General features: G+C 41.4%; 1 protein-coding gene across 6 annotated transcripts; it reads left to right on the forward strand.

The window, feature by feature from the left end:
- Positions 1-1,392: 1,392 nt before the first annotated feature.
- On the forward strand, positions 1,393-23,282 carry CCDC83 (coiled-coil domain containing 83). 6 transcript variants are annotated; one of them, XM_066990545.1, is made up of 13 exons: positions 2,004-2,077; positions 2,631-2,682; positions 3,991-4,110; positions 5,310-5,424; positions 9,742-9,826; positions 11,763-11,931; positions 12,607-12,774; positions 15,513-15,604; positions 16,458-16,526; positions 18,462-18,583; positions 19,656-19,741; positions 21,176-21,357; positions 22,706-23,281. In XM_066990545.1, exons 4-13 carry the CDS (start codon positions 5,342-5,344, stop codon positions 22,889-22,891), a joined length of 1,242 nt encoding a protein of 413 aa, XP_066846646.1. In that variant the 5' UTR covers positions 2,004-2,077; positions 2,631-2,682; positions 3,991-4,110; positions 5,310-5,341; the 3' UTR covers positions 22,892-23,281. The 6 variants fall into 6 exon arrangements, with proteins under 6 accessions (XP_066846650.1, XP_066846648.1, XP_066846646.1 ...); XM_066990546.1 differs by having other exon boundaries at positions 2,014-2,077; positions 3,988-4,110; XM_066990549.1 differs by lacking the exons at positions 2,004-2,077; positions 2,631-2,682 and adding an exon at positions 1,393-1,979.
- Positions 23,283-24,908: the final 1,626 nt, after the last annotated feature.

Consider the following 24,908-nt stretch of genomic DNA (forward strand, 5'->3'; position numbering starts at 1 on the left):
TTCAAACCCACGCTGAACTCCAGCTCCGTACACATTGAGAAACACAGCTTGGTACATTAACTAGAAGTGGGGGCCCTTTTGACACTCTTGGTACACGTAATGCATTTTTCTATTGTGTTGGATATCTTTTTCTCCCCCTGTCAGCCGTCCAAAAGTGGAAAGAGGAAAGCAGTGGCGACTCTGAGCCTTTCCAGAGCAGACACACTTGTATCAGCCTGCAGCTGTGGGTACGCCTGGCCCCTGCCGGATGGAGCTGGAACTGATGGGTCTGGTGCACCCAGCACCCCAAGCAATCCCCCCTTTAATCAAAAGGTTTTGACACAGGGTTTATGGAAAAGCATGAATCAGTGGGATCATGGCTGTCCCATCTCAGGCTAGTTGCATGTTTATATGTTTGCAATAAAGAGCAAACTGAAAATACCTGAATGACATGCAAGGCCCCTCAGACTAATTCCTCAGTAACCTAAAATGGTAAGAGCCTGCAACCAGTACACAGCCTGTCCCCACAGTTTTTCTGCCCTGGGGTAGTAGATCTGAAGAGTCTGCTTTTTGTATAAATGTTGAGTGGCTGTTTTTCATGTGAATTGAGCCTGAGCACTCTCAAGGTGGCAGTGAGAAGACGAAAACTAGTGCTGGGATGACGTGCCCTACCAACCCTCCTTTCAATCTTCCATAGATAGCCAGACTTATTCTCAGCACAAAGAAAAGATATAAGCATGCTTTTGAATGCGGTATAATACAAAGTGTTATGATCTCTTTAGGAAAAACAACAACAAAACTACAGGTATTTTTGTGCAGTGATATTCCTATCAGATTCAGAAAGTGGATCGTTCTTCCTTCATCCCCTCAATTCAACAAGTCGTTTCCTCTAGCCATTTTCCAAAGCAGAAGGGAAGGCATCTCCTCTGAAGGAAACATAAATGAGTGCTTTGGTGTGGTTACAGAACAGCAGGTATTAGTTGAAGAGCCATAACATCGAGTGAAGCAAAGCATCTAACTGATACAGCTTTCCTTCCTCCAGCTTCATCCAGACAGAATCTGTCTCCTTTGCACATTCAGCTGCTAAAATGTGAACTAATGTGAATCGCACCTAACTCAGGTCATAGATCATAGAATCATTAAGGCTGGAAAAGATCTGCAAGATCATCTTACCTCTGTCATCTTACCAACAGAAGGCATTGCTTTACATGTTTAAAAGCTAAGTCTTCAAAAACCTTTAAAAAACCTTTAAAAAATCCTTTAAAATGTAACAATAAACGTATACACTAAGTGTAAATTGTGAAAGGAAACAGGTAGTGTGGGTAAATTGACTGTATATGGTGCTCTCTGTGGTAAGGAAGAGATTGACTTGATAATCATGATCATAAAATAGATGTCTTTAGCAATCAAGTGCATACAGATAGGGCCTGAGAGTTTTGCTGCTTTTTTGCTCTGAGATGAAACAAACACAAGGCTTGCTGCCATGGATAAGGGAGGGCATCTTTGAATTGGAGCTGTGTTGCAGCATTGTTCTCAAAAGCCCAGTCCAGTCGATGATGGGACACTTCGCGTGCTGCTTGATTTCTAGGAGCTGAGAAGGAGGCTTTCCTCAAGGACTGAAGACAAACTTCTTTTCCCTCCCAACACTTTCACTCCCCTGTTTTAAGCCCAGGTGCTTATTCCTAGCATCCACGCTGGCTTCTTAGCTGTGCCTCCCCCATCCACCGCCCTCCATCAGCTCCAGGGGGACGGCCAGGGGGACCATCCCCGATAGCCGGGCAGGGGCAGGAGGACGGCTGCCCTGCGCATTCAAGCCCTGAAGGAGCTCCTACAAGCCATCCTGCCCTGGGACGAGCCAGGAGAGCTTTCCTCCTGTCAGGATTTTGGCCGCTTTCCTTCCCCGGGTGCCCGCTCCCCGCCAGAGGGCGCCGCCGCTCCTCAGAACTCCCCTCATGGCGCGGGGCCCCCGTTGTCCCAGCGACCGCCGGTGGCGCCGCGGGGTAGGCGCTGCCCGACCGCCGCCGGGTTTGGGGACGCCGTGGGGCTTGGAGGGGACGTGGGGGACCGGCAGCCCTCCGAGGGGTGGCTGAGGCGTTGTGTGGGTGCTGCCGAGCCCCGGGTGCTGAGCGGGTGCCGGGGCTGGGGGAGCGGTGGTGGTTTACACAGCCCCGGGGGGCGGCCCCGGGTCGCGAGGGGGATCTGGGGGGGGGGGGGGGGGGGGTGCCCGAGGGAGGTGAAGGAAGGGGCTGGGGGCGCCGGAATGGTTTTTGGGAGCTGGGGAGGGGGTTGTGGTAGTTGGTGGTGGGGTCTGCTGGGAATGCAGCTGTTTGGGGTAGAATTCTAGAGTCATAAAGGTTGGGAAAGACCTCCCAGATCACCTGGTCCAACCATCCCCCTACCACCAGTGTCACCCACCAAACCATGTCCCTAACTGCCAGGTCCAACCTTTCCTTGAACACCCCCAGGGACGGTGACCCCACCACCTCCCTGGGCAACCCGTCCCAGTGCCTGACCGCTCTTTCTGAGAAGAAATATCTCCTAATTTCCAACCTGACCCTCCCCTGGCGCATCTTGAGGCCATTCCTTCTAGTCCTATCACTGGTTACCTGCGAGAACAGACCGACCCCAAGCTCCCCACACCTTCCTTTCAGGTGACTGTAGAGAGCAATAAGGTCTGCCCTGAGCCTCCTCCAGATACATGAGGTGGGTACAAATGCTGCTGTGAGCGGTGCTGATGACAGAGAGTTTGTACCAGCGGTGAGCTGACGTGTAGGTGGTCACTGCAATGAGCATCTGGGAGCCATGGCGCTTGGGTGGCAGTGTATGGGACCTGCTTCCTTCGAAGAACGAAGTGACCGCATTAGTTAGGGATTGAAAAAGTGCTGGTGACAATAGTGGGGGCCTACCAAGAGCTCTGATTTATTTGTTTGGGAGAAGAAAAATAGATCTTGCCTTCTCCAAATGGTTTCCTGCTGGTTTAAAGTCTGTGGTCCATTCTCAGTCCCCCTAAACATGTTTTCTTCTCTCTCATCCGTGTGTATTTTCTGTGGCTTGCAAAATAGAGCAAATCTGTCATTATCGTATGTTCTTCACCTTATTCTACAGCTGGGAGGCTTGCTGCTCCCTGCACAGGAAGAAGTTCATAAAAACTTTGTTGGAGCTCACCTAGGTCTCGAGTTCCAGAAAACAAACCTTTCCAAAGTACTGCTGCTCAAAATGTTTTCAGTTTGTATCCAGTTTTAAGCAAGGGATTCAATTATCCATTTAATAGAAGAGACAGAGAACATTTAAAAAAAAAAAAAGTTAGGAATTTCTGCAGTGATCTTCCATTTCTGAGGTAAACCAACAAAATGACTGTTCAAAGTAGATTCAATACCACCCAGTTAATTCTGCACTGGAGATGGCTGTCAGATTATTTGTTATATGTAAATACATATCCTACACTTGTGGATCTGATCTGGAAATTTTAAAGAGCTTCAGGGGAGTTAAGCACCTAACTCCTTGTCTCAGTGAGGTTTTTTCTTAATTCAATTGGTCTCTTGAAAATCTCGATCTGAATGTTCTAACTTGAACGTTGTAACAATTTTTAAAGGTTTCGTAAAAATATCGTATTAAATAAACTGAAGCCTAACGAATCAATATCTGTAAAAGTTGTGTTTGAATGTTACGGAATTATATGGCTTCAGACTTGAGTGGGTGCTCAGATAAAAAAGGATTTTTTCTTGGATAATAAATGTTTATAGTTTTTACCACAGTCATAGTGATACTGAGACACAGGCATGATTGTAATGAAGTTCAACAATAGAAATCTTTTACTCCTATGTAGCAGCCATAAAACCTTTGAGCTGGGACACTTTGGAAATTCAAGATATTGCTGGTGGGAGTAAGATTTGTCCAGGATTCTGTGCATGGAATTAGCTCTGTTTGTGACTTAAATAATCAGGTGTTGCAGAGACTGTGACTGACTGCTTTACACAATTGTCCCTAAGAGTGTGAATTTGTCTTCAGCAGCAGAACAGACAGAATCTGCGCAAGGTTTCCAGCAGACTGGGAATAAAATTCTTCTGGATAAAACATGATGACAAAGATATTCCATGGTCTGGGGAGCTGCGTATTGACCTAGAACCCAAGGTATGTTTTCCCTTTCTTTCACTTGTAGAGCTGCCCCTCAGTGAGCATTTCTATGACAGGCCTTTCTGCGGTATACTCTGCAGCAAAGTGGCTGTTCTCAGCACGCTCACTTGTTTCATCAACAGGCATCAGCTACTCATCTAGGGTAGAAAGCAATTTTGTATGCAGCAAGCTGACCTTGCCTTGCTTCAGGGTATGGTGAAAGCATTGAGAAGGCATGTGCCAGTGTATGGATTAGAGTGCGTGTGTCAATAGTTGGTTTAACTTCATTCCCTTGATTTTAGATCAATTTGGCAGGCTTGCTGCGTTACTTTCCACTATTTTTTTCCTGTTTCCTTGTGCTCGTTTTAATGAGCTGGAAGAGTATCCAGCTTCTGCATATTTACTTACAGAAAAAAAAAAAATTGTTGCAATCTTAGCTATCCGAGTGATAACAGAGTTCAGAACTTGAGCAGAAAAGCAGTTTAAAATGAAAACAGGTTATGTATTATGTTCCTAGTCATTCAGTATAAAACTTCCTACATTATATGAACTAACCTGAATTTAACATTTGATGATGTGACTGCAAATAGTGAGAAATCTTTGTAAGTGCCCTTTTTTAAGACTTTTTAATTTTATATAATATATGCTACCAGTTCCATTACAGAACTATTCATTGTCAGTTGAATTCTGAGTCCGGTAGTTGTGAAAACATACCCAGGGAATACTGCTGACACAGATATCCCTTCAGAGAGTGGTTTTGTTCCAGCTCTGACAATGAAAACTGATATCAGAGTTGCAGTGAATGGCAAATATTCATAGTGCTAGGAGAACAGAAGGAGAGGGAAAGAGATGCATATTAACAAGTGAACTTGATAAAACAAGCCTGACAAAGAAACAGAGACAAAGGACTGTAAAACGAACAACTGCTTGTTTGATTTGCAAGAATGTAAAACAACCCACAGTGAGGGATGCAATAAGGAGCTAGAGATAGAGGCCCCTGTTCCCGAACATCTCTGGGCAGGACAGCACTTCAGGATGTCCCCAGAACATGGACCTGAGTTCTGACACAGGCAGGATTGTTGCTGTCAACAAAGCATCTTTTTTCGTTTATATTAGAATTGTTCAGCAGCCTTTGACATTTGTAAAATAAGACGTTTTGTGGATCATTTTTTTCTCATTTTGTTTCTTCCTTTCTGCTTGCCCTGTCTTCCTTTAAGGTCTAGCTTCCAGCAGAAGTACAACAAAAAACATGGAGGAGAAGAAGAAAGAAGAGAAACCAAAAGAGCAACTTTCAGAAGAATCAGCTTTTCAGGAAGCCTTACTGGAATTTCAGTAGGTTTAATATATTTAACTTTTCACTTATATGGAATATATGAGTGTATAAAGCAGACAGCAAAGAGAAGTATTCAATTCAAAACCTGAACTGATCACTACATTGGTTATTGCAATTTTGCACTGTACTTTTTTTTTTTCTTATTTTGAGTTTTCAAGGCTATTTTAGAAATCTACACTTTTTCAACTACTATGCTATGCCTATAAAAAAGCTTTTAAGTGGATCAGAAATAATTTTGTGTCATTAGGATATGACTTAGGACAACGAGTTTTAATAAAAGCTAAAAATGTTTTTGTCTGTTAGTAGCAGATGTTTGATCTGCATGCCCTGAGAGTGCAGGATCACGTTTGATTGTACTTTCTAGAATTCCCTGGTGTTCACAGAGGTATGTAGTCACTAGCCAGAACCTCAAGATCTCCGATTTGTTCCTCCGGTGCAGCTGAGAGTGGAGCACAAAGGAAAGTGCTATGTGCAGTAGACCCTCAAGTTAAAATCCTGGCCTTACGCAGGATAAGTTCTGAGCTGCTCCAGATTGTTCCAAAATCTCTAAAATGACTGTCACTGTAGGGAATCATCCAAAGAAAGGCCATCACCGTTTTTCAGTCCCACGTCTTGTATGAAAAGTTGTTGCTGGCAAGTTACCTGTACAGCAGGAAAAGAAAACCCTGCTACGATCAGTATCTGATGCAAAGTCATCCTTCACTGAACGCAGGCACCTCTGCTGCACCAATACATATTTCCAAGTCATGTTCTCATTGTGCTCTACCTAAAGCAAGAGTTTTTTAACAAAATTGAAAAGCGTTATTAAAATTATCTTGGAGCACGCATTTCATCAGGAACAACCAGTCACTGCTTCTTGTTCTTTACTTGTGTAGATCCAAAGGAAACAGGATCAGTCATGACAGAGCTATCCCACATCCCGTGGACCTTATTAATTCTCAGAGTCCCCACCCAGCCAAACAACCTAGAAATTATTTTCCAAACAGTAGTTGTCATCACTTCTCCCCTGTGCTTTCCATGAATTTATATTCAAAATGAAACTCAAGCTACTGTTGCCTCAGTGTCAGTCCTTCACGTCTGTAATAAATCAGTGATAAAAGCCTGAAAACAAACACAAAATCCTTTATTATCTGAGTAATTCAGCATCATCTGTTGGGCTGGCTCCCTAGGCAAGACTGACATATATAATCACCTTAATCATGCATTTAACTCTCCCTCACTGGTCTCCATATAGCTGAATGGAAGCACTTGGTCATTTGGGGAGCTGAAGGGTTTGTTTTCAAGAGAGTGTAGCCGCAGCTAGATAAGACTGTGTTATTTCTTGTCATGCACACCCAGACCGTAAATTGTTTCTAATTAGCAACTCCTAACTGTGCAGTTCCCTGCTGTATATATTGTTTAGTTCTTGTGAGCGGATAGGAATGCTTTTCTGGCTTATTTGCTTCTTAGTCAGTAACTCTTGCTCTCCTTTTTTCTCTAATAGCAGTCAGAGCTGCTGTGAAATATCATCAGAATGTATAGTTGGTGTATGTTGTTGCAAATCACAGGCTAAGTGAAGTCAGAAGCACAGCTGAGCAAAGCACTGTCCTCGGCTCCTAACGGAGGATGTAGGTGCTCAGTGCCAGGACGGACTCTGTGGACATTGCACACACTAAGTGATGAAACTGTGCACCCAAAACAGGAACCTTACTCACAGAATAGTAACTCTACCCTCAACTTCGTACCTCAGTGTTTAAAATCACGGTTTCAGAGAGGACCACAGGAAAAATCTCATTGTAAGCTTACATGGAGGAAAAATTGATTTTGACCAACTTTTTGAAAACAATGGAGAAGAACCTTAAAGCTTTTTTTTAAAATCAAGCAGAGAACAGAAAGAGCTAAGGGGAATATGCCAAGAAGTTATGTAGTAGTCCAATTGATTTGATCTCCAATCTCTTGGGAAGATGATTGAAAGGACTAAAATTAAGCTCTGTGATTTTTATCAGAGAAGGAATTTGAAAGGGAAAAACCTCAACATACAACGTTCAACAATTATCATCATTTTTAAAGAGCAAGCAGCACTACCTCAGTGTAGAAATGAAAAGCAGGGTGAGCAAATGAAAGAGCAACCATGTGCAGTTCTGGTGACATCTATAGGAGTTTACAGGATGTGGGGTTTTCTGTTTCAGTTTACAAAGAAGAGAATACAAACTTCCACAGTGAAACAGACCAAGTTTAGCTGAATCCTATCACAAATAATATCTTCCAAAAAAAAACAGCCAAGAAAAATATTTTGCTAAGAAATAAGCAAACTGTATTACTAGGCTGAGGGGAAAAATTGGCTTCTGGTAAAGTTATTGTTGTGCATATTTAGATATCCAAGCAAACAACTGCTTTATCTGAAGAGTCTTCCACTGAAATACGGTGTTGTACTGACACACGATGTTTAGTTTCTGAAACAATAGTAGAGGAAAAAAAGGAAGAAAATTAGTTTTCTTTCTGGCTTTCTCCTTCTCTCTCTCCCTCTCCTCATTTGCCCTCTCCTTACCTCTCTTCTCATTCTTTCCTTGTCTCTGTCATCTATAACTTTTCTGTACTGCTATATCGTGCAAAGCAGCCTAATAATACAAGCTAATGTCCTTTGCATTCCTCTTTAGGAATTTTCAGGCATATAATATTTGTTTAATTTCCATTCCTGCATTTTCTTTTGCACATTGAAGAATGGTTGCTGTTTACAGCAAGTGTGTTATTTTGCATTTTCAGTACTGTTCCCTAGTTCGGGATTGGATAGGAACAACAGTCCTGTGAATTACTTGCCCCAGTAACATCCTATAGAAGATGGACAAAACTCTGATGGTACCAAAGAGGAGGGATTTTTTTTGGTAGATGATGAAATATTTCAGCTAGCACGCAGAGTTGAGAAAAATAGTATAATCAAAGGAATCATCAGTCTAGCTTTTGGCTTTTGGAATCTGACAAATACCATGGAAAAAATCTTCAGATGAAAGTTTCAATATGTAGTAGACAAAATAACATATATTTGTTCTACCTGTATGTATTTTTTACATTAACAAAGTGGCAGATATATAATTCCACTTCATGGAAAATCTTAAAATAGCAGAAATTAAGATCCACATCAGTATTCAAAACACAAAAATTGTTTAATATGGCAAGTGGTTTAGGAGGTCACAGTGTGTGGCCAAGCTGTCACCTTTGTCTGATAAGTAATGTATTTTTGCTGTAGCCATCACCTCCATGTCCCTCCATGTAGCCCCTCTAACTAATATCCTTGTACTTAGTGGAAAACCTGAAGCACACCTGGGAACACACTGAGAGCAGAGCAGACAAATCTAGTAACCTCCAACTTACATGACTCAGTCCCTGAGTGATCCAATTTTAGCCAGGAAAATGCGACATTCTTTTAAAATTATATATTTTGGTAGAGAGAGACAAAACAAAACAAACAAAAAAAAAAAAAAACAAACAAACAAAAATAAACAATAGCAGTTGAAACAGTAAAAGATATTGTGATAATTGTACCATGCCTGCTGTGCTGTATGGTGAATGAATTTCAGGAAGATGGAGGAAGATTACAGAGAATTTTGCAAAAAGACACCATTTGCAGTCCAACATTTCTCATTCTAGAAGAGAGATCATTAGAAAAAAATATTTCTTCAGCCGCTGTGGCAAAGAGGATCACAAGTGGTCTATGAAAATCGTGAAAGCAGTGTGCTAGTTCTTTGAAAAAAATGTGTAGGTTTACTTAGAGAACTACTGCAGTCCCCATTCCCTTAGCACTTCTTAGAGTTACTTAACAAGTTATTAAAGTAAACTTAAGTTCTTGGTGAAAAAAGCAGTCTGAGGCTCACCAAATCAAAATTTTGGAAGAATTGGATGCCATTTAAGGCTCCAGTTTGGGATTCACCTGGCCTATATCTGAGTGAGCTGTCTAGTCTTCCTCTATAGTGAGTGATGAGTAATAAGTATTTACAGAGCACAAATTATCTTATCTTAAAAGAGACCTGTACAGTAGGTCATCTGAGCCACAGCCGGAAAGGAAAGAACCTGCTTCTTCCCCTCAGTAGCCACTCCAGTAGCCAAAGGGATGGAATAAGCAGGGAGTCTGCTTCTCACTACGAGCATGAGATCCAAACTGACACGAAGGTCCAGTTCTATATGGGAAGGCATTTCTTTCTGTGCGGTGAGTAGTCCTAAATTAGTGAATCAATATGATACAAAAAATACATCTAAGTAGCATTTATGTCTAATCTAGCTTAAACGGCATTCCTTTTTCTTGTTTTTGAAAGGATTTCTCTTTCTTTACTCTTTCCCCACAGAATTGAAACAAAAGAAGCAGCAATTGATCAGGTTTTGTGTGATCTGAAACAAGTGGAAAAAAAGAACAAAGAATATCATGAAAGAGTAAGTGACCACACATCCTTCTCCCACCATATTTCTTCCTCCCACCACATTTTATACATGGTATTTTGACTCAGAGATTCAGTTTTGTTTTTTTAATCCAAATACTACATTTACTACAACTAGTCATTGCAGTGAATCTCTTGCAGTCAATGAAACTAGAGTTAGTGAATCACTTTATAAGGTGAGAAGTTAAAAGGTGTTATAAAGCGTAGCTGTCCTAAATACAACCGCGCAAAAAAAAAAAAAATGAGCTGATGGAGTAGAAATGCAGATTTGGGCACAGGAGTTTAGTTCAAGTGAGTTCAGTGAAGGTGATTTCCAATGCATATGAGGTACTCAGCAACTATCTAAGTATTTACAATTACTCTGCATCAAACAGAGGACAGCAAGCCAACCTTTCACTAGGTAACTTTACTGTATTATGCTCAGATTTACCTTCTCGAACAATCCTGCAAATATTCCTCAAGGAGGTAAAGAATACAGCTTCAGCATAAAGAAGAAGAAACAGCATTATCTGATTTTTGTTTGTAGTATTAGCAGATCTGACTACGTATAGAGATTTGCTGACATTCTCTGGTTCACTTCCGAGGCAATGAAATTGCACAGTTTCAAAATTGTCACAAATTATGAGAGTTTAATTATTCTTTCAAATTTAATTACAATCAAAAATGAACAAAAAAAAGAGCATCACACTGTTGTCTAGGTTTAATTTTTGGCACTGCTTGATAAAGAGGCCCCTTCTTGTTGGTTAACAGTTGTGTTACTAGGATTTTTTTTTAAACAAAGTTAAGTAACCTTGTTATGATCAAGGTTCTAATCACACCTGAGTGACACGTATACATAACAGTCTAAGTATGGCACCTGAGAAACGAGACCAGTGGGCTTTGAAAGTGGATATATATACAGTCATCTAGTGAAAGGAATTAAAATCTCTCAAAAATTCTTTACGTGTATCAGGTGATCAAACAGTGTTGCGGCTTGCACTTCCCAGAGCAGGACACTAAAACCAAACAACCTTAGTTGTTTTAGTACACTAAAACAAACTCTGTCCTTCCCATGCCTGCTTGTTCCTTTGCTTTAAAAAATACCCATTATTTAGTTTTCCTTGGTGTTTGTTTCAGACTTGAAGCCTAGTTCATGGTCTCTCAAGGACTTCTTCAAACTTCAGACTGTACAAAGTACTTCAGGGCATTCTTGTAGTGCTATTTGGGGTCCCTTCTCTTTGGGCTACAGCTCTTTGGGCTCCCTTCTTTGTTTCCTGCTTGATGTTTCTGAGCGGTTTAGTGTTAATCCTTTTAAAAGTGGGGAATGTTTGAGACTCTCTACTGCATTGTTGTTGTTACAGTTTGGCTGGTGTGGTTGTTTGCTCCCTCTTGGTGTCCTTTGGGAGCAAATATAATCAGTAATTTCAAATCATTTGAGTGTCATTTAAAAGGGTGATGGCAAGGGGACGTAATCACAGTTGTGGAATTGGTAGGTGTAACTCGAATTCCAGCTTTGGCAAGTCTCTCTGCTGTGGTTATGTGCAAGTGACTTGATTGATGACATTTCCACGTGAAGGTGTTAAATTGTCACGAAGAATGTTGAAGTGAAGAAGTAAATAACTTGTGCATGTGAACAATGTTATTAAATCGACCCACAAGGAGCTTTCTTTCCAGGCAATGGAGGGCTATTCATGTGCTGCACCAAGTAGAGTAAGGCAGTCATTTGTTTCTCATTTCCTTGTGGTAATGGACTTGAAGTTATTGAGAAACTTCTGAGACAAACTCTCCTCTCCCCTCCATCCTTTTCAAACACGAAGAATAGCTGTTTAGCTGAGTGGTTTTGCAGTGTGTCCTGGCACCGGTACAGATCTGACTTTTCTTCGTTGCTGAAGTTTGTAAATTTGAGAACCAATTTGAAAATGTTTCAGCATTTGCCTTTCCAACTCTCACAGAACGACCATCTGAAGGAAGAACAGCAGGCACACATCAGGCGTATACTCAGAAAAATAGAAGAAAAGGAGAAAGAGCAAGATGAAAAGGAGGTTGTTACTAGGGATGACGTGGAAGAGTCACTGCAAGCCACATGGCAGTACGCTAAGGACAAAGAACAACTTCTGAAAGGTACATTGTGAGTTGCAGAAGCATGGTTTGTAATTTACACGCTTGGAATTAAATACTTTTTTGCAATTTAAGTAGAGATTCAGTGTCTTTGTTACATAAAAAGCATACAGGTTTTCCTCCCCAGATTTAATTGTGGAGGCCTATAAGTAAATGTGTTAATTAAGTCAAATTAAAATTCAAAAGAAGTGGGTCTTTCATATAAACAGACCTAGTATATTAGACTGTTTTATTCCTTCCACGTGACACGTATTACTGTGCAAGTACAGAGGCTTCCTATTTTACATTACATTGAAATTCATGAAAGCTTTATACACTGGCTCCACTGGAAGATAAAAAATCAGAAATCATGGCAGCAAAAATGACTGGGTTTGGTTGTTGAAAGCCGTGGCTGCCATCCCTGTGATTTTCAGTCAGAGTGAAATCACAGGTCTTTACTTACAACATGCCAGTGAGAACTGTTGTCTCCTTGGCAGAATAAGAGCTGGCTTTTTTCAGCAACGATGGTGGCCCTTGACACTGTGTCATCATGTTGTAGTGTGTTGTAACGCAGAAGAGTCCCCCCTCTTTCCCCAATCCCACAGAAAGTGCCTTTATTAAAGAAATTGAGGAACTCATAAGAATTATGAACTATCAGCTCAAGAAATTGTTAATAATCTGATGTTCTTATTTCACTAGACCTGCGCTCTCAAATGGAAGAAATTGACCAACAACTTGCAGCAAAGCAGAGTGAGAGGGAATACTGGTTGGAGTACAAAAATGTGGGAAGTAAAACACATGCCAACAAGATTAAGAATCTGGAAAAAGACATCAAGGAAGTCAAAGATGACCTTCACAGGGCTACAGGTCAGTTTACAGCTAGTGTAATGCACATTACTTGCATTAATTAATTAAATTATAAACTTAGTTTGAGGTCAAGTTATAGTCATTTCTGACAACTTTTCAAAACTGTGTACCTAAGCTGAGCTGCGTAATCGTGCTGTAAGACAGAACTCTATCTCCATGAAAGTCACTTTGTTAACAAAATTAATAAAGTTACATAAATGATGAGCTTTTAAAGAAACTGATAACCTTCTCTTCTGGCTATTTTCTTGTAAAATACAGGCAACCCGTTTTTTAAAAATGTTGCTGTGAAGGCCAGCAGTTTTTTTTTTTTTAATAGGTTTATGCATGTTTAGATCTCCTACACACACATCTCCCTTAGCGCTCCTATTTGAAAATGTTGACTCTGCTCTTGTTGCTTCTCGTCACGCTTGAAGCACTTTGCATGTTGAAAACTTCTCTGACAGGCTCGTGGTATGAGCTCATTCTTGGAACACCGTCCTTTGAATTGAGCACGCTGGTTTAAATTCAGGACTAGAGGGAGCTGTACAGCCAGTGGTTTGAACTTGGCCTCCTGGTTGCATAGTCTCATGCGTGAGGCCCTGCAAAACTGCCAGCGCAGACATACACAGATCCTGGGAACTGTTTCAACACTGACACAACAGGGGAATTAATTTAAGAGCTCATGTATTCTGGTGCCGAGTGCTTTACGAACCCATTAGATCTCTTTACTACTGCACTATTTTAAAATCATTTAAATATTTTGCTGGTATGTAACCCATGCTGCTAACAGGAGAAGGATGTCCCGGTTTTCTCCCTTTATGACCCTCTCAGTATGCGTGACTACAGCCAAGCAGCTGGTAGTAACAGGCAGTGACGCTGCTCTAACAGTCTCCCTATATTCCGTGCCAGCCATTACCAGGCACCAGCTACTGTGGATACGAGCCAGCCAGCTATCTTTTTTTATCTCGTGAAACATATTTTATCGTGATTAAGATCTGCATTACGCTTTCTGCGTTGCCAGATAGCCCGTCAGAGGTCAACCTCTGTACTCAAAGAGAGGTCGGTGTTTTTCATTGTATGTTTTCCCTGTTCTGAATCAATTGAAAACTTTTGCTGTACAGCTGCTGGTATATGGAAAGAAAAAGAGAATAGGCTCTTATATAGAACGCCAGAACAATCCAATAGCAACATTCAGTCTGACCTCCTGCATAGCACAGGCTACAGAGCCCAAAATGTGTGACTGAACAGAAGCGTGTTTGTAGAGGGGCTGTCACAGAGACACCTACAGCAGTTGCCTAATTAACATCCTGCAAAATGGTGCTGCCAGTACGGGATGTTAGCATACTTTTTTACTCAGCCTCCTGAAATCAAACTTGTGGCTGGGGAGTACTGTCTTCTAGCTTACATCCAACAAGTTCCCAGTGCAATGCTGCAGCAAATTGGGTTTGTTCAGTTCCCACACATGTAACAGGCTTAGGGAGTAAGCATAGGTGGGGAGGTTCCTGTTTTTTTATGTACCTGACATTGGCATAGCTCTTGTGGTCTGGAGATGACATTTTAAACAAAATCACTGGAGCGCAGAGGCAGCAAAAGAAAGCCTAACATTTACATGAGGTCTGCGGAAAGCAATGTTGCAGTGAGACTGAGGGTAAATAGCTTCCCTGGAAAAAACGAGCGTGTCTGAACAGTTCCTCCTTTGCTTATTCCCCCAATTCATCTCAGATTGTCTCGCTGTCTGAAAGAATGAAGAGGTGATTTAATTACAGTCTGTAAGCACTTCCCAGTTCATTCTGCCAAGTCCAGATGGTGGATTGATTAAGGTAGGCCAGGTTCCACCGTGCTAAATTAGGAAGTAATGCACAACTAATGCACCTTTCTTATTTGACTGCCTTTGATTCCACAGCGGGTCCATGACCAGACACTCATTTACAGCCAGGTCAGCAGCAGGCTGTCTGCAACACAAGTGCAGAGCTAGGCAGAATTTCAAGCTTCTGGGACAAGTGTGAATTGCCTTCCTTCAAAGAAATTTGCTACAATCTCATTAATTCTTTCACAAGGAGAACATACCAAGCAGCGCCGGGCTATTTAGTACAGCACAAAAACAACTGAAGGGAAGGATGAAATAATTAAACAGCAAGAGAACAGAACTTGAAGTCAAAGCAATTCAACTAGATACAAGACATACTTTCTAAATAAGGACCACAAGTAACAATGAAAGCAAATAACTGAGGCAATTGCCACATTCTCTGTTTTGTCCTGTTGTCAAATTGGACCCCCCCCCCCCCCCCCCCAGAAGGCTTAGATAAGTCAGAAAATTCATTAGGTCCTGTATAATGATAACTGTCTGAAAAAATGCTGCCATAACATGATCTAATATGCTTCTGCATCTAAATCCTAAGTTTTCTAAGCACATCTCTTGCATAAATCCAGGAGCTGTGCTATTAAGAGAGTCAAAATGTAGTGGTAAGATACAAATATCTTAGAGGAGAATTACTCAGCTTAGTAGCTGTTGTAGTTGCCAACAGAAAATTGCAAGCTACTTCAGATTTCTAGTTTTTTGGTTAACTCTACTGTCCTTTGGGTTTAGAAGGATATTTTCTATGGACAAGTTAGATGCTCCACGGGACAGGATTCAGTGCATGGGGTGGTGGCTGACAAGTTTCTCCTTAGGAACAACGTGGCATGTATCTATTTGGTGTCAGAAGACATTGATGTTAGATAATTATGTCTTTTTTTTTTTTTTTTTTTTTGCTTTGAAGAATATTATAGAAAGGCTTTGAAAGCAGTGAAAGAAGAAAACGACAGACTTGTTGAGCTGTACACGAAGAAAAGTAAGGAACAGGCACCAGAGGTATCCCTTCTGTCTTTTTTCAAAATACCAACTGCATCATAGCTATGATTTATGTACTCTGCATTAATAATTATCTTAACTGGAATTAAGACATGGAACTTTTTTAACAAAGTGAGAGCAAAATAATCTTTATTTTAGTACTTTCACTGAACATGGCTTAGCTTATATATTTTTTTTTTTACATCTGACCATCAATGAGTAGACATGGGGCATTGTACAAGAGGATTTGTGGGAAACGGGGGCGCAGGTAGTACTTGTTCAAAAACATGTCACTTTTGCTGTCACTTTAATTTTTATGTTTACATAGAGATCAAAACAACATGTCATGTGAGAACCTAATGCAAAGGACTTCGTGTTTACAGTGATCTACACTGGCATCTTCCCTCCCAGTTGTTCCTTTCCTCTCGCTGACATCAATAATTAAATAGTAGTGATGGCTCATTAGCACAGAGCTCTCCGTGTCACTTGTCATAGATCAGTGCTGCCTCGGTTGTGATTTGGCTTGCCTTTTTTTAAGAGCCAAAGGTTTGATATCTTGCAAACAGGAAGATTTGAACAGTAGTGGGAACTCAGCGGAAATTGATAGACAAAAAAGAAAATTTCCTAACTCAAATATAGGAAACTATAAAATATTGGTAAATTGCTTGCCATATAAAGCACACTTTATATGGGTGATGGAGAAGAAACAGCTGGCGCTGTGGGCTAAATCTGCTCGTAATCCCTCAGGGGATGTTACAGTCTGTCTTGTGGATGTTTCTTAATTATTTCCTGCTAAAGAGCAGAAGGTTCTTTTTAGTATACAGCACTGTCAAAGTCCTGCTTTCAGAGATGGTCTTAAATTGTGTTTTCCCAGAGTGCTGTAAGATACTTAGACAAAAGCAGCATCAGAGAAATTGAAGAGAATGAGTGGCTGAAAGAAGAGGTAAGAGGATCGCTTGCTCTCAGTTTATCGTGGCAGTTCAGGTTTGAAATACAGCGGCCTGCAATCATAACTGTCTCCAGTGACTGGACTCTGAAGACTTTAATGGGAGGGATGAAAACAGTTTTGGAGAAGGGGGCTTCAGGCAGCTTTAAATGGGAGATAATAAAGAAACCCTGGAAATTCGGACACCGAAGAGAGGAAAATCAAAATTGCACAAAGTTGTAATTGGTTCCTTGATAGCTTTAAATTGTTCTTTAATGGCAATTTAGAGTTAAATATTAGATATAGGTAACATTTTGTGTCCAAGAAAACCTTTTTTGTGAGCCAAATTCCTGACACTAATTTTTCCATGTTTAAAGTTTGATATTGTGTTAGTTCCAGTCAATGCAGATTCTTTGTTGCAATCAAATCTAAGCAAGAGACTGGAGGAAGGAAATTCCCTTCCCCATCATGGTTTAGAACTGAGCAGAATTTTAGGGGAAATTAATGAATGAACTTACAATTTTTTAGTGCCAATATCAAGAAACCTGGCAGTTTCTCCCTTCTACCTACTAGTTTCAGGTATCACAGCTTTTGAGGCAATGAGGTAGTGGTCAGCAGAAGGGAACGAGTGCTTAATCTGCATAAACAAGCAGGAGCTTGAATTTAAATGTCCTATCACAGAATGTGTATGTAAAGCTGGAGGACTCCCTTCCCGTTTTCTGTCTCACGAATTTTACACATTATTAGGCAGTGTCAACAGAGGAGATCCAATCTGGAGCAGTCTTTCGTGCTGACAGGCCCTCTTCTCAGACTTGAGGGCTGTGGGTTTCTTTCCTCTCAGCTAGAAGTTTCCAGTGTTATGAATTAGCTTCTTTTGTTATTAGTTTCCTATGGTACGAGTTAGTGCTCTGAATTATTGTGGAAAACAAAACTATTATCACTGACTTCTCCAATCCTCTGAATTCATCCATTCATTTCCTTGGCTTTTCTTACACAGATGGAATGTTTTCCTTCAGGCTGATGTTTATATGGAGCTGACAGACTCTTCCAGTATATTGTTTTAGGGAGATAAAGATTTCAGTTTTGTCCCAGTTCAAAATTTACTTTTTTTTTCCAGTTTCGACACTGAACTGAAAAATGAGTTACCAACACAGACCTAAAATAATTACCTCAAAATTTCAATGAATTTGGAGAATACAGTCACAATTTTCCAAGTTTACTGTGTCACACCAAGAGGATACAAAGCTGCATCACCTCATGATGCCAAGCCATGTTCTGTTACCGGTTAATGTCTTGCCATTTTCACCTTTTTTAACCCCTGGGAGAAATGGGAAGTAGCTTTTCACTGCATATTTGGATGATTATAGCTGGGTGAACTTGGCCTAGGTGAGAACAAAAGCATTCAGGTCACTGAGTACTGTTTCTACATATGTTCATATAGCTCTGATTCTGGGGAAGGTTTCCATCCCATAGTGCTTTCCGCTTCCCAGTGAGGGAGGTAAGAACTTGCTTGCCCTTCAGGAAAATGAAGAGAAACTGTTGGAGCTGAATAGCTGGTATCCTATTGTTAATGTAACTTTGTTGCAATATGGGGTGATTACCAGTCCAAAAGACAGTAAAACTTGGGATTTAGACAACGTTGTGGCTAACTTGGACTGAAAGCATCACTAATTCTGGGTAAGAAGGTTTTATGGAGTTAGAAGAGGAACACTTGCTCAGCAAGAGCCCGAATTTGTCTCTGCAAAGATTTTTCTCTCTCAAACGTCCGGTATGAAACTGAAAAAAAGAAAGATCCAGAGTTTCTCTCTTCCAGAACTGTTTGGCCACATGAGATGGTTCTGCTGTCAGGGCTTTTTTCCTAGGAATACATTATTGACTATTTTACTAGGAAAGCTTTCCAATATGGGTATAGTCTAGCTAAAATTACTTTTTTTTTCTTTTAATTGCCAAAAGGTTAAAGTGTACCAAAAGAAAGTGAGAGACTTGAAAGCCTCTGTTCAGCTCCTAGAAGAAGAAAATATAAATTTAGTGACAAAACTGATTGATGGCAAACTTCAGAATCTGAGAGTACCCAGGTAAAATAATACCTTTACAGACTCAGAAATGATTATGACTTTTAAAAACAATGCCTACTCCTGCCTCTAAAGCTATTGGGGCTCTCCAACAACAAAACCAAGGTAATTTTCTAGTTGTGGGGAGGCAGAATATAACTGCATGGGGGACTTGTATCTTTGAAGGATGACAGTGACCTTGTAACCTCCTAAATAACAAAATTCAGGGAAGAAGCTGTTTGGTTGTTGTTTTTTTTTTTTTTTTAAGACCTATAAAGACATAGCCACACTTGCTTTTTTCTGATGGAGACACAACTGGGTCTTGGAAATAACTTCTTTCTGTTGCAATTGTCTCAGACCCAGCTTCTCAGACCAAGTGCTGAGTAATAGATTTTTCCTTTATTGTTAGCAAAATTTTAAAGGATGTGAGGATTAATATGCAAATTATATGGGTTTTTGCAACCTCCAGTGAAACAGATGGCATGTAGTACTGAGCTGAAGTAAGGAAGAGGCCTTGGGATGCCTCTCTTTGTAGAGGTGCCTATAGTATTAGTTCCTTTTGTATTGAAATAATTGAACTTGTTTCCCAGAGAATGATTAATTTAGCTGCAAAATGTCATCACCAATGATATTAAAAGCACAGCGTAACAATGAGAATGCCTCCTCTTCATTCCCTAGTCCCAGCTCAGTGATTTCAGCCCTATTGCACAAAAAAGTTCAGTGTCTTAAGTCAGAAGTGAATATTTTTCTCTGCTCTCCAAACTTTGGACTGCTTTTAAGAAAGAGCTGCCAGCTGCGGTTTGAATCTTGGGCTGACTGGAGACTATAACATTTGTTTTCTTTTAGTCTCGTGGACACAGTTGAACTAAAGCACTGAGAACAAAAAAGAGCAGCATATAGCCACTAAGCTACCTGGCTGCCTCCGTTGCATTTTTAAGCCATTGCGCTATCCTGCCTTTGTGGTTGAGCAGCAAATGGCTTTCAGAAAAGGCACTCTCTCCCTACCCCAAAAGATTGCACAGGGTGATTTAGAGAGAAAAGTCAGACCTCTAATGTGAGTTTCACTTTTGTTGTTGTTGTTTTCTTAATTTTATAGGCATTTGTGTCTTACTCAGGCAGCTGGCTTGCAAGGTGAGTTCTCCCAGGATGAAATTAAAGGAGTAGAGCACAGAGAGTACTCAGGTAATGCACATGGCAGCAGCTTGTAAGAACTGATAAGTCACTGAGCATTGAAAAACTTTTTATTGCTTAAGGTTTCTCCGAACTGCCTGTTTTACATGGTGAGCTCTTAATTTCCCACTACAATAATGACAAACTGTAGGTTGGGTTAGGAGGAGAAAACACCGTCTGTAATAGTTTGAAAATTGAAATCAGTGTTTAGGTTGTTGAATGGAATTACCCGTATACAGCTAGCCAGGAGCATGGTCAGTAGGATCAGCCACCTTTCACAAAGCTGCTTCATATCTTAATCAGTTCTTTACTGATCCGTGTCATCATGACTTCGTTATCATATCCTGTCCCAGAGAGGACACGCTGGCTTTCACTTGACATGTACTCGCACCTTGCAGTCATTCAGCTCATAGAGGCACACCAAAATTAATTTTAAATGAATCGCTAGCGACAGCAGATGAAGCTGCGTGGAGCTCAGCCTGAACTGAAAATCTTGGTAAGCAATACTGAACTTTGGGCTGAATATATCCTGGTAGGCGTGCCCAGGAAAAATATATGCTGTTAGGAAAGAAGGACCACATCAGTGTGTTTAGCCACTCAGAGTAGTTTATATGGATTCCTTAGCATCGTGTTTTCTTTTGCATCTTTTTGTGAGCAGAAGGAAGAGGGAAAAAAAAAAAAAGACAAATCGAAAAGGTAAGTTGCAGAAATTGAAGTTGTAAATATGTGAAAAAGTCTGTTGAAGTTGTGAATATGTGAAGTTCTGATCGGTTCCAGCCATGCATGGGCCTTTGGAAACCACTAGGTACCAGCAAACGTCGACTAAGAGCTTGGAATTAGAGACATGTTTACTTTGAACATTTTGGCTGTTACCTGTGCAGTACCTTCACCTAGCGAAGTAGCTCTTGTTCCAGTAAGCTGGGATCAAGTCACTCTCCCAGACCAACATAAAACTTGACAGTCCATGTCCAGAACTGTCTACCATCACGAGAATTGTTCGACTGCAAATGTGAGCTGTGCAGGGGAGTTATAAGTAGACTAGCTGCGTCTCAGAAACTTGCATATGTGTACATAGAGATGCATACACTGATATAGAAATATATTTTTGCTGTTTTCCTGTTTTTTAGCTATTCATGGCTTTACAGGATTTAAGCTGAACTAATAAAGCTATTTTTTTCCTGTCCCATAAGCCCATCACTTCTTAATTCCAGTCAATTTCAGTCCCTGATCTTGATCAGAAGTTGTGAGCAGAAATAAACATAGAAAACGCAGTGAGCAAAACCAACATTTGGCTTGGATTGCCAATTAAAAATCCTGCCAAGCTGTTTATGACATGGCAGTGGCCAAGCCACAGTAAAGATTGCAGGCAATGCTCATACTGAGTACTAATTCTGATCTTCATAAAGTTTTAACAGTTACATGCACATTATTCTTCTCTTTAAAAAGCAAAGACAGATGGAGAGGAAAGCCTCAGAAGCGCCACAGTGCCCTGTCAGAAGAAAAAAGCCTCTCCAAAGATTCAGTCTGAAACAGAGGATGGGAAGCCTCAAGACAGTGATGAGGAGCTGCAGGAAAAATCATTGACTCCACTTCTTAACAGCTTGTATGAAGTTGAAAAAGATTTCCAGGTATGAGTTCAGGTAATCAGGTCTTTCACTGACACCAATGGAGCGTGAACTGCCAGGAGAGGTTTTATTCCCGGTGTTACAGCAAAAAAAAAACCTGGACAGGGTTTAGTCCTCAAAAGAGGTGATGGCAATACTGCTCCAGGAGATCCTCGATTGCAAAAAGATGCTTTCTGGTTCCATCCAATACTGCACACTTGAGTTATGAGAACTTGAACACATTTGTAAATAAGCTAATTACTTTTGGAAAATATATTATTATTCCACGTCATGGATTTCTACTGCAAAATCAAGAAGTGATGTGGAAGTGGTATAGACTGCAGGGCTCACCGTGTAAAGATAATTCTCCATAGTGTTTCCTTTCCCTTGAATATTCTATTCAGACACAATAACATTAGTTTTTATTTAAACAAACAACTATTTCTAGAAATTTGGCATTAATTTAATAACCTGCAACTTGTGCTCAGAGAAGTCATCCTGTTGCTTTGATCAGAGACTGCCTTAGGGAATGGCTCTGTCCTGAAGAGTCATGGCATGGAAAAGCTGAACATTTCACAAACAGACACACAAAATCTGTCCAGGTGCTTGTTTCCTTGCAGCTGTTGCCTCAGGAGAGGAACGCTAGCTTTACTCCTTCCCTAGCGCTGCAGAGCCCACCCCGCTGAGGGACACAGGTGCTGCTGACATTCCTGTATGTCACAAAAATTAAGGTATAACTGCAAGCAGTGGCGTTGCGTTGGCAACTAATAGGACAACATTTACTAAATGCGATTCAAGACCTTGTGCTGTAGGGTTCCTTCTTTCTTCTCCCTAGCCTTGGCTGTACTGCTGCTGCCTCTAGGGAACTGTAGCGCGCTTTGGTCTCTTCTCTAGCTGATTCACTCGCTTTCCCAGCAGAAAAGCCTGCCTTTTTTTGTTGTTGTTTCCTCCCCTTGAATTAGTTTTCTGTTGGGTTAGTCACCTGAACTGAGTCAGAGGCCTACAGAAGGCCAGAGCCAGCACAAGCATGGCGCAAGCACTGAGCTGGACTTGGACCTCTCCCTTTTGGCAGTACTGGGCTGTTGGATTCATTTAATCCTTCTCAGGGAACTAAACTTGGGAGCAGAATTTGGGCTGCAGAGAAAACATTATTGGTGAAAACACAGGAAAAGAGAACAGCGGGGTTGCATCCTCCTAAGATTAGCTGGTTTGTAGGTTAACCCATTAACACTGAAATCACTGAACACGGCAACCTCAGGACAACACTTGTAGAGTTGCTTTTAAGAAGAAAGATGCTGTTTGTTTAGTTTGTTGTCGAAGAGCTGCCCCTTTTCTCTGCAACTGCAGAAGAACGGTATTTTTTCTTCTTAAGGAATACTTAAAACTGGGTCCTCTGGAGTCAAAGCTAATGTGTGTGGTTGGAAGAGCCATGCCTATTCACAAGGAGCCAGAAGAAATGCCAAGCAAGAGCCCCACGGAAGATGGCTCTGTGGGTAAATCCGACAGGCACATCACAGCTCAGATGATCAAAGCCTTGACTAAGGAACAGGTTGGTTAAAAAAAAAAAAACAGAAGCCGAGCTGTTAACAGATATGTAACGTTCTTGGTTCATTAAATATTTGCTCTGTCGTTCAAAGAGTGCGTGGACTTTGTGGTTACTATTTTTGAGTGGCTGAATCATCTCCACATAGACGTTTAATTAGGGACATGCCCAGATGGCGAACTGAATGGCTGTTTTCCTTAGACTTGGAGGTATTGCTGGGGCATATCTTGGGCTTCTTGGTCCAAACAGCTGCACGTGTAGCTAAGAAGTTACTGTGAGAAGTTATATCTGAGCTGTTATGAGCCAAGCTTTGTGATCCCTACTTGCCATGTGTCAAATGTGGAATTCCAGCTCGAGCAGACACTGAACGCAGGCTGCCATAAAATGCAGAACTGCTACAAAACACTTAATTCTTTGCTAAATCAGAACCCAGTTTACCCAAGCGCAATTCAAATATTGCTGGAAATTCAATGTTTGAATGTATTTTATCTGTCTGCGTGAAAAACTCCACTTAAACATATTGCAATTACTAAAAGTTAATTTTCAAATTTCAAAGGCGTAATTTCAAAGCATAAAAATCATTAAAGTCTTTAAATTTGTTTCAGAATTGGCCAAGTACGTTGTGTAAGCCTTTATTTTTGTTCCGTGGCTGGTCTCTCTGGACATGTATCTTAGCACACTGAGTCAGGGATTTTTTCCCATTCTCATTGTGCATCGTGGACGCCCTGTCTGGAGTACAGAATGCAGTTACTTCCCCAAAGGCACAAATAGGAAATGCGTGGGTCAAAAACCTATTTAGAAACTTGCGCTGGCATCAAATAGTCCAATTTTAAACTCTTGAGGGGTTAATCAGGTACTTGGAAGAAAGCTTTTTTAAAATAAATGACCGACCAACTTACAGCCGTGCAGCGTCTCGGTTTATCCCATGCTTCAGCACAAACATTTTGCATTCTCCAGGTGAGCTCAGCCGTTCCTGCCCAGCAGGTGTCTCCTTGAGCTGGAGGTGAGAAGGGCTGACTGACCGCAGCTCCTTACAAACACAAAGCATAGGAGCCTTCATCTCAAACCCAACCGCACTTGCACTGCCACGTGGTGGTGGTGAGCGCTTGAATGAGTTTGGCCGCGTCTCTGCTGTAACCCTGCTGAGTTGCAGCAGAGGCCGAGGTGACTCCTAATATTCGCGTGTCCAAAGGGGGTCCCTGCTCACGAGGTGCCAACGTTTTAAGCACAACAGCAGCCCCTCCGTGGCTACGCCGCCTCTCTTTGAGTGCAAGCTGCATGAGCTGGCGCGCTTGAAAGCGGGATTAGTTCTGCTCAGTGGTTAGTCTGGCTTTTCGTATAGTCATAGAATTAGAATATGGCTTTTGCTGTTAGAGAAAAGCCTCGCCTTCTTCCCACCACTCCCCCGAGGGCATTTACAGGGATGTGAACGTAGGGCCCTTCTCCAGACGTCTCCGTGCTTATGCCGATCATCCACCCCGCACCGTAGGGCATGTGGCAGGACAACATAAACTTGTACCTCAGGAAAAAAAACAGCTTTGCAGCTTGAAATCACCGTTTAGATTTTAACCGTAAGTGCCTGCGTGGGCGAGAGGGAGTTAAAAAGAAATGTGAGGCATGCTAATTAGGGTGCAAGCCACAGGGAGCCTGCACAGGCCAGAAGCAACAGCCTGTAGCAAAACGTAGTCAAGTGTCCCAAATCCCCTTGGCTTCCATGGGCTTAGCATTAGGGCAAGGGGGAGGCTTTTATGGGGGGAACAGCGAGGTCCTTAGCATCTGGATTTGATAATTTTCTCACTGCCAAAAATTCTCAGGCATGAGCAAGGTGTTGTAAAACAGAGGAGCTGATCAGCACACTCTGGCAGCACGGCTACCACCTCCAACTCCTGCTTAGACAACAGGAGTCGGGGGCACCGTGCCAGTTGGTGCAAAACTTACACAGGAGGAGCATCCTGAAATTCCCTGCGTGCTGAAATATTTTCCTTTTACTGCGGTTACAAGCATAGGACGCTAGTCGGGCTACAAGATATAA

The sequence above is a fragment of the Anser cygnoides genome, chromosome 1 (assembly GCF_040182565.1).
Source record: "Anser cygnoides isolate HZ-2024a breed goose chromosome 1, Taihu_goose_T2T_genome, whole genome shotgun sequence".
Taxonomy (NCBI): domain Eukaryota; kingdom Metazoa; phylum Chordata; class Aves; order Anseriformes; family Anatidae; genus Anser; species Anser cygnoides.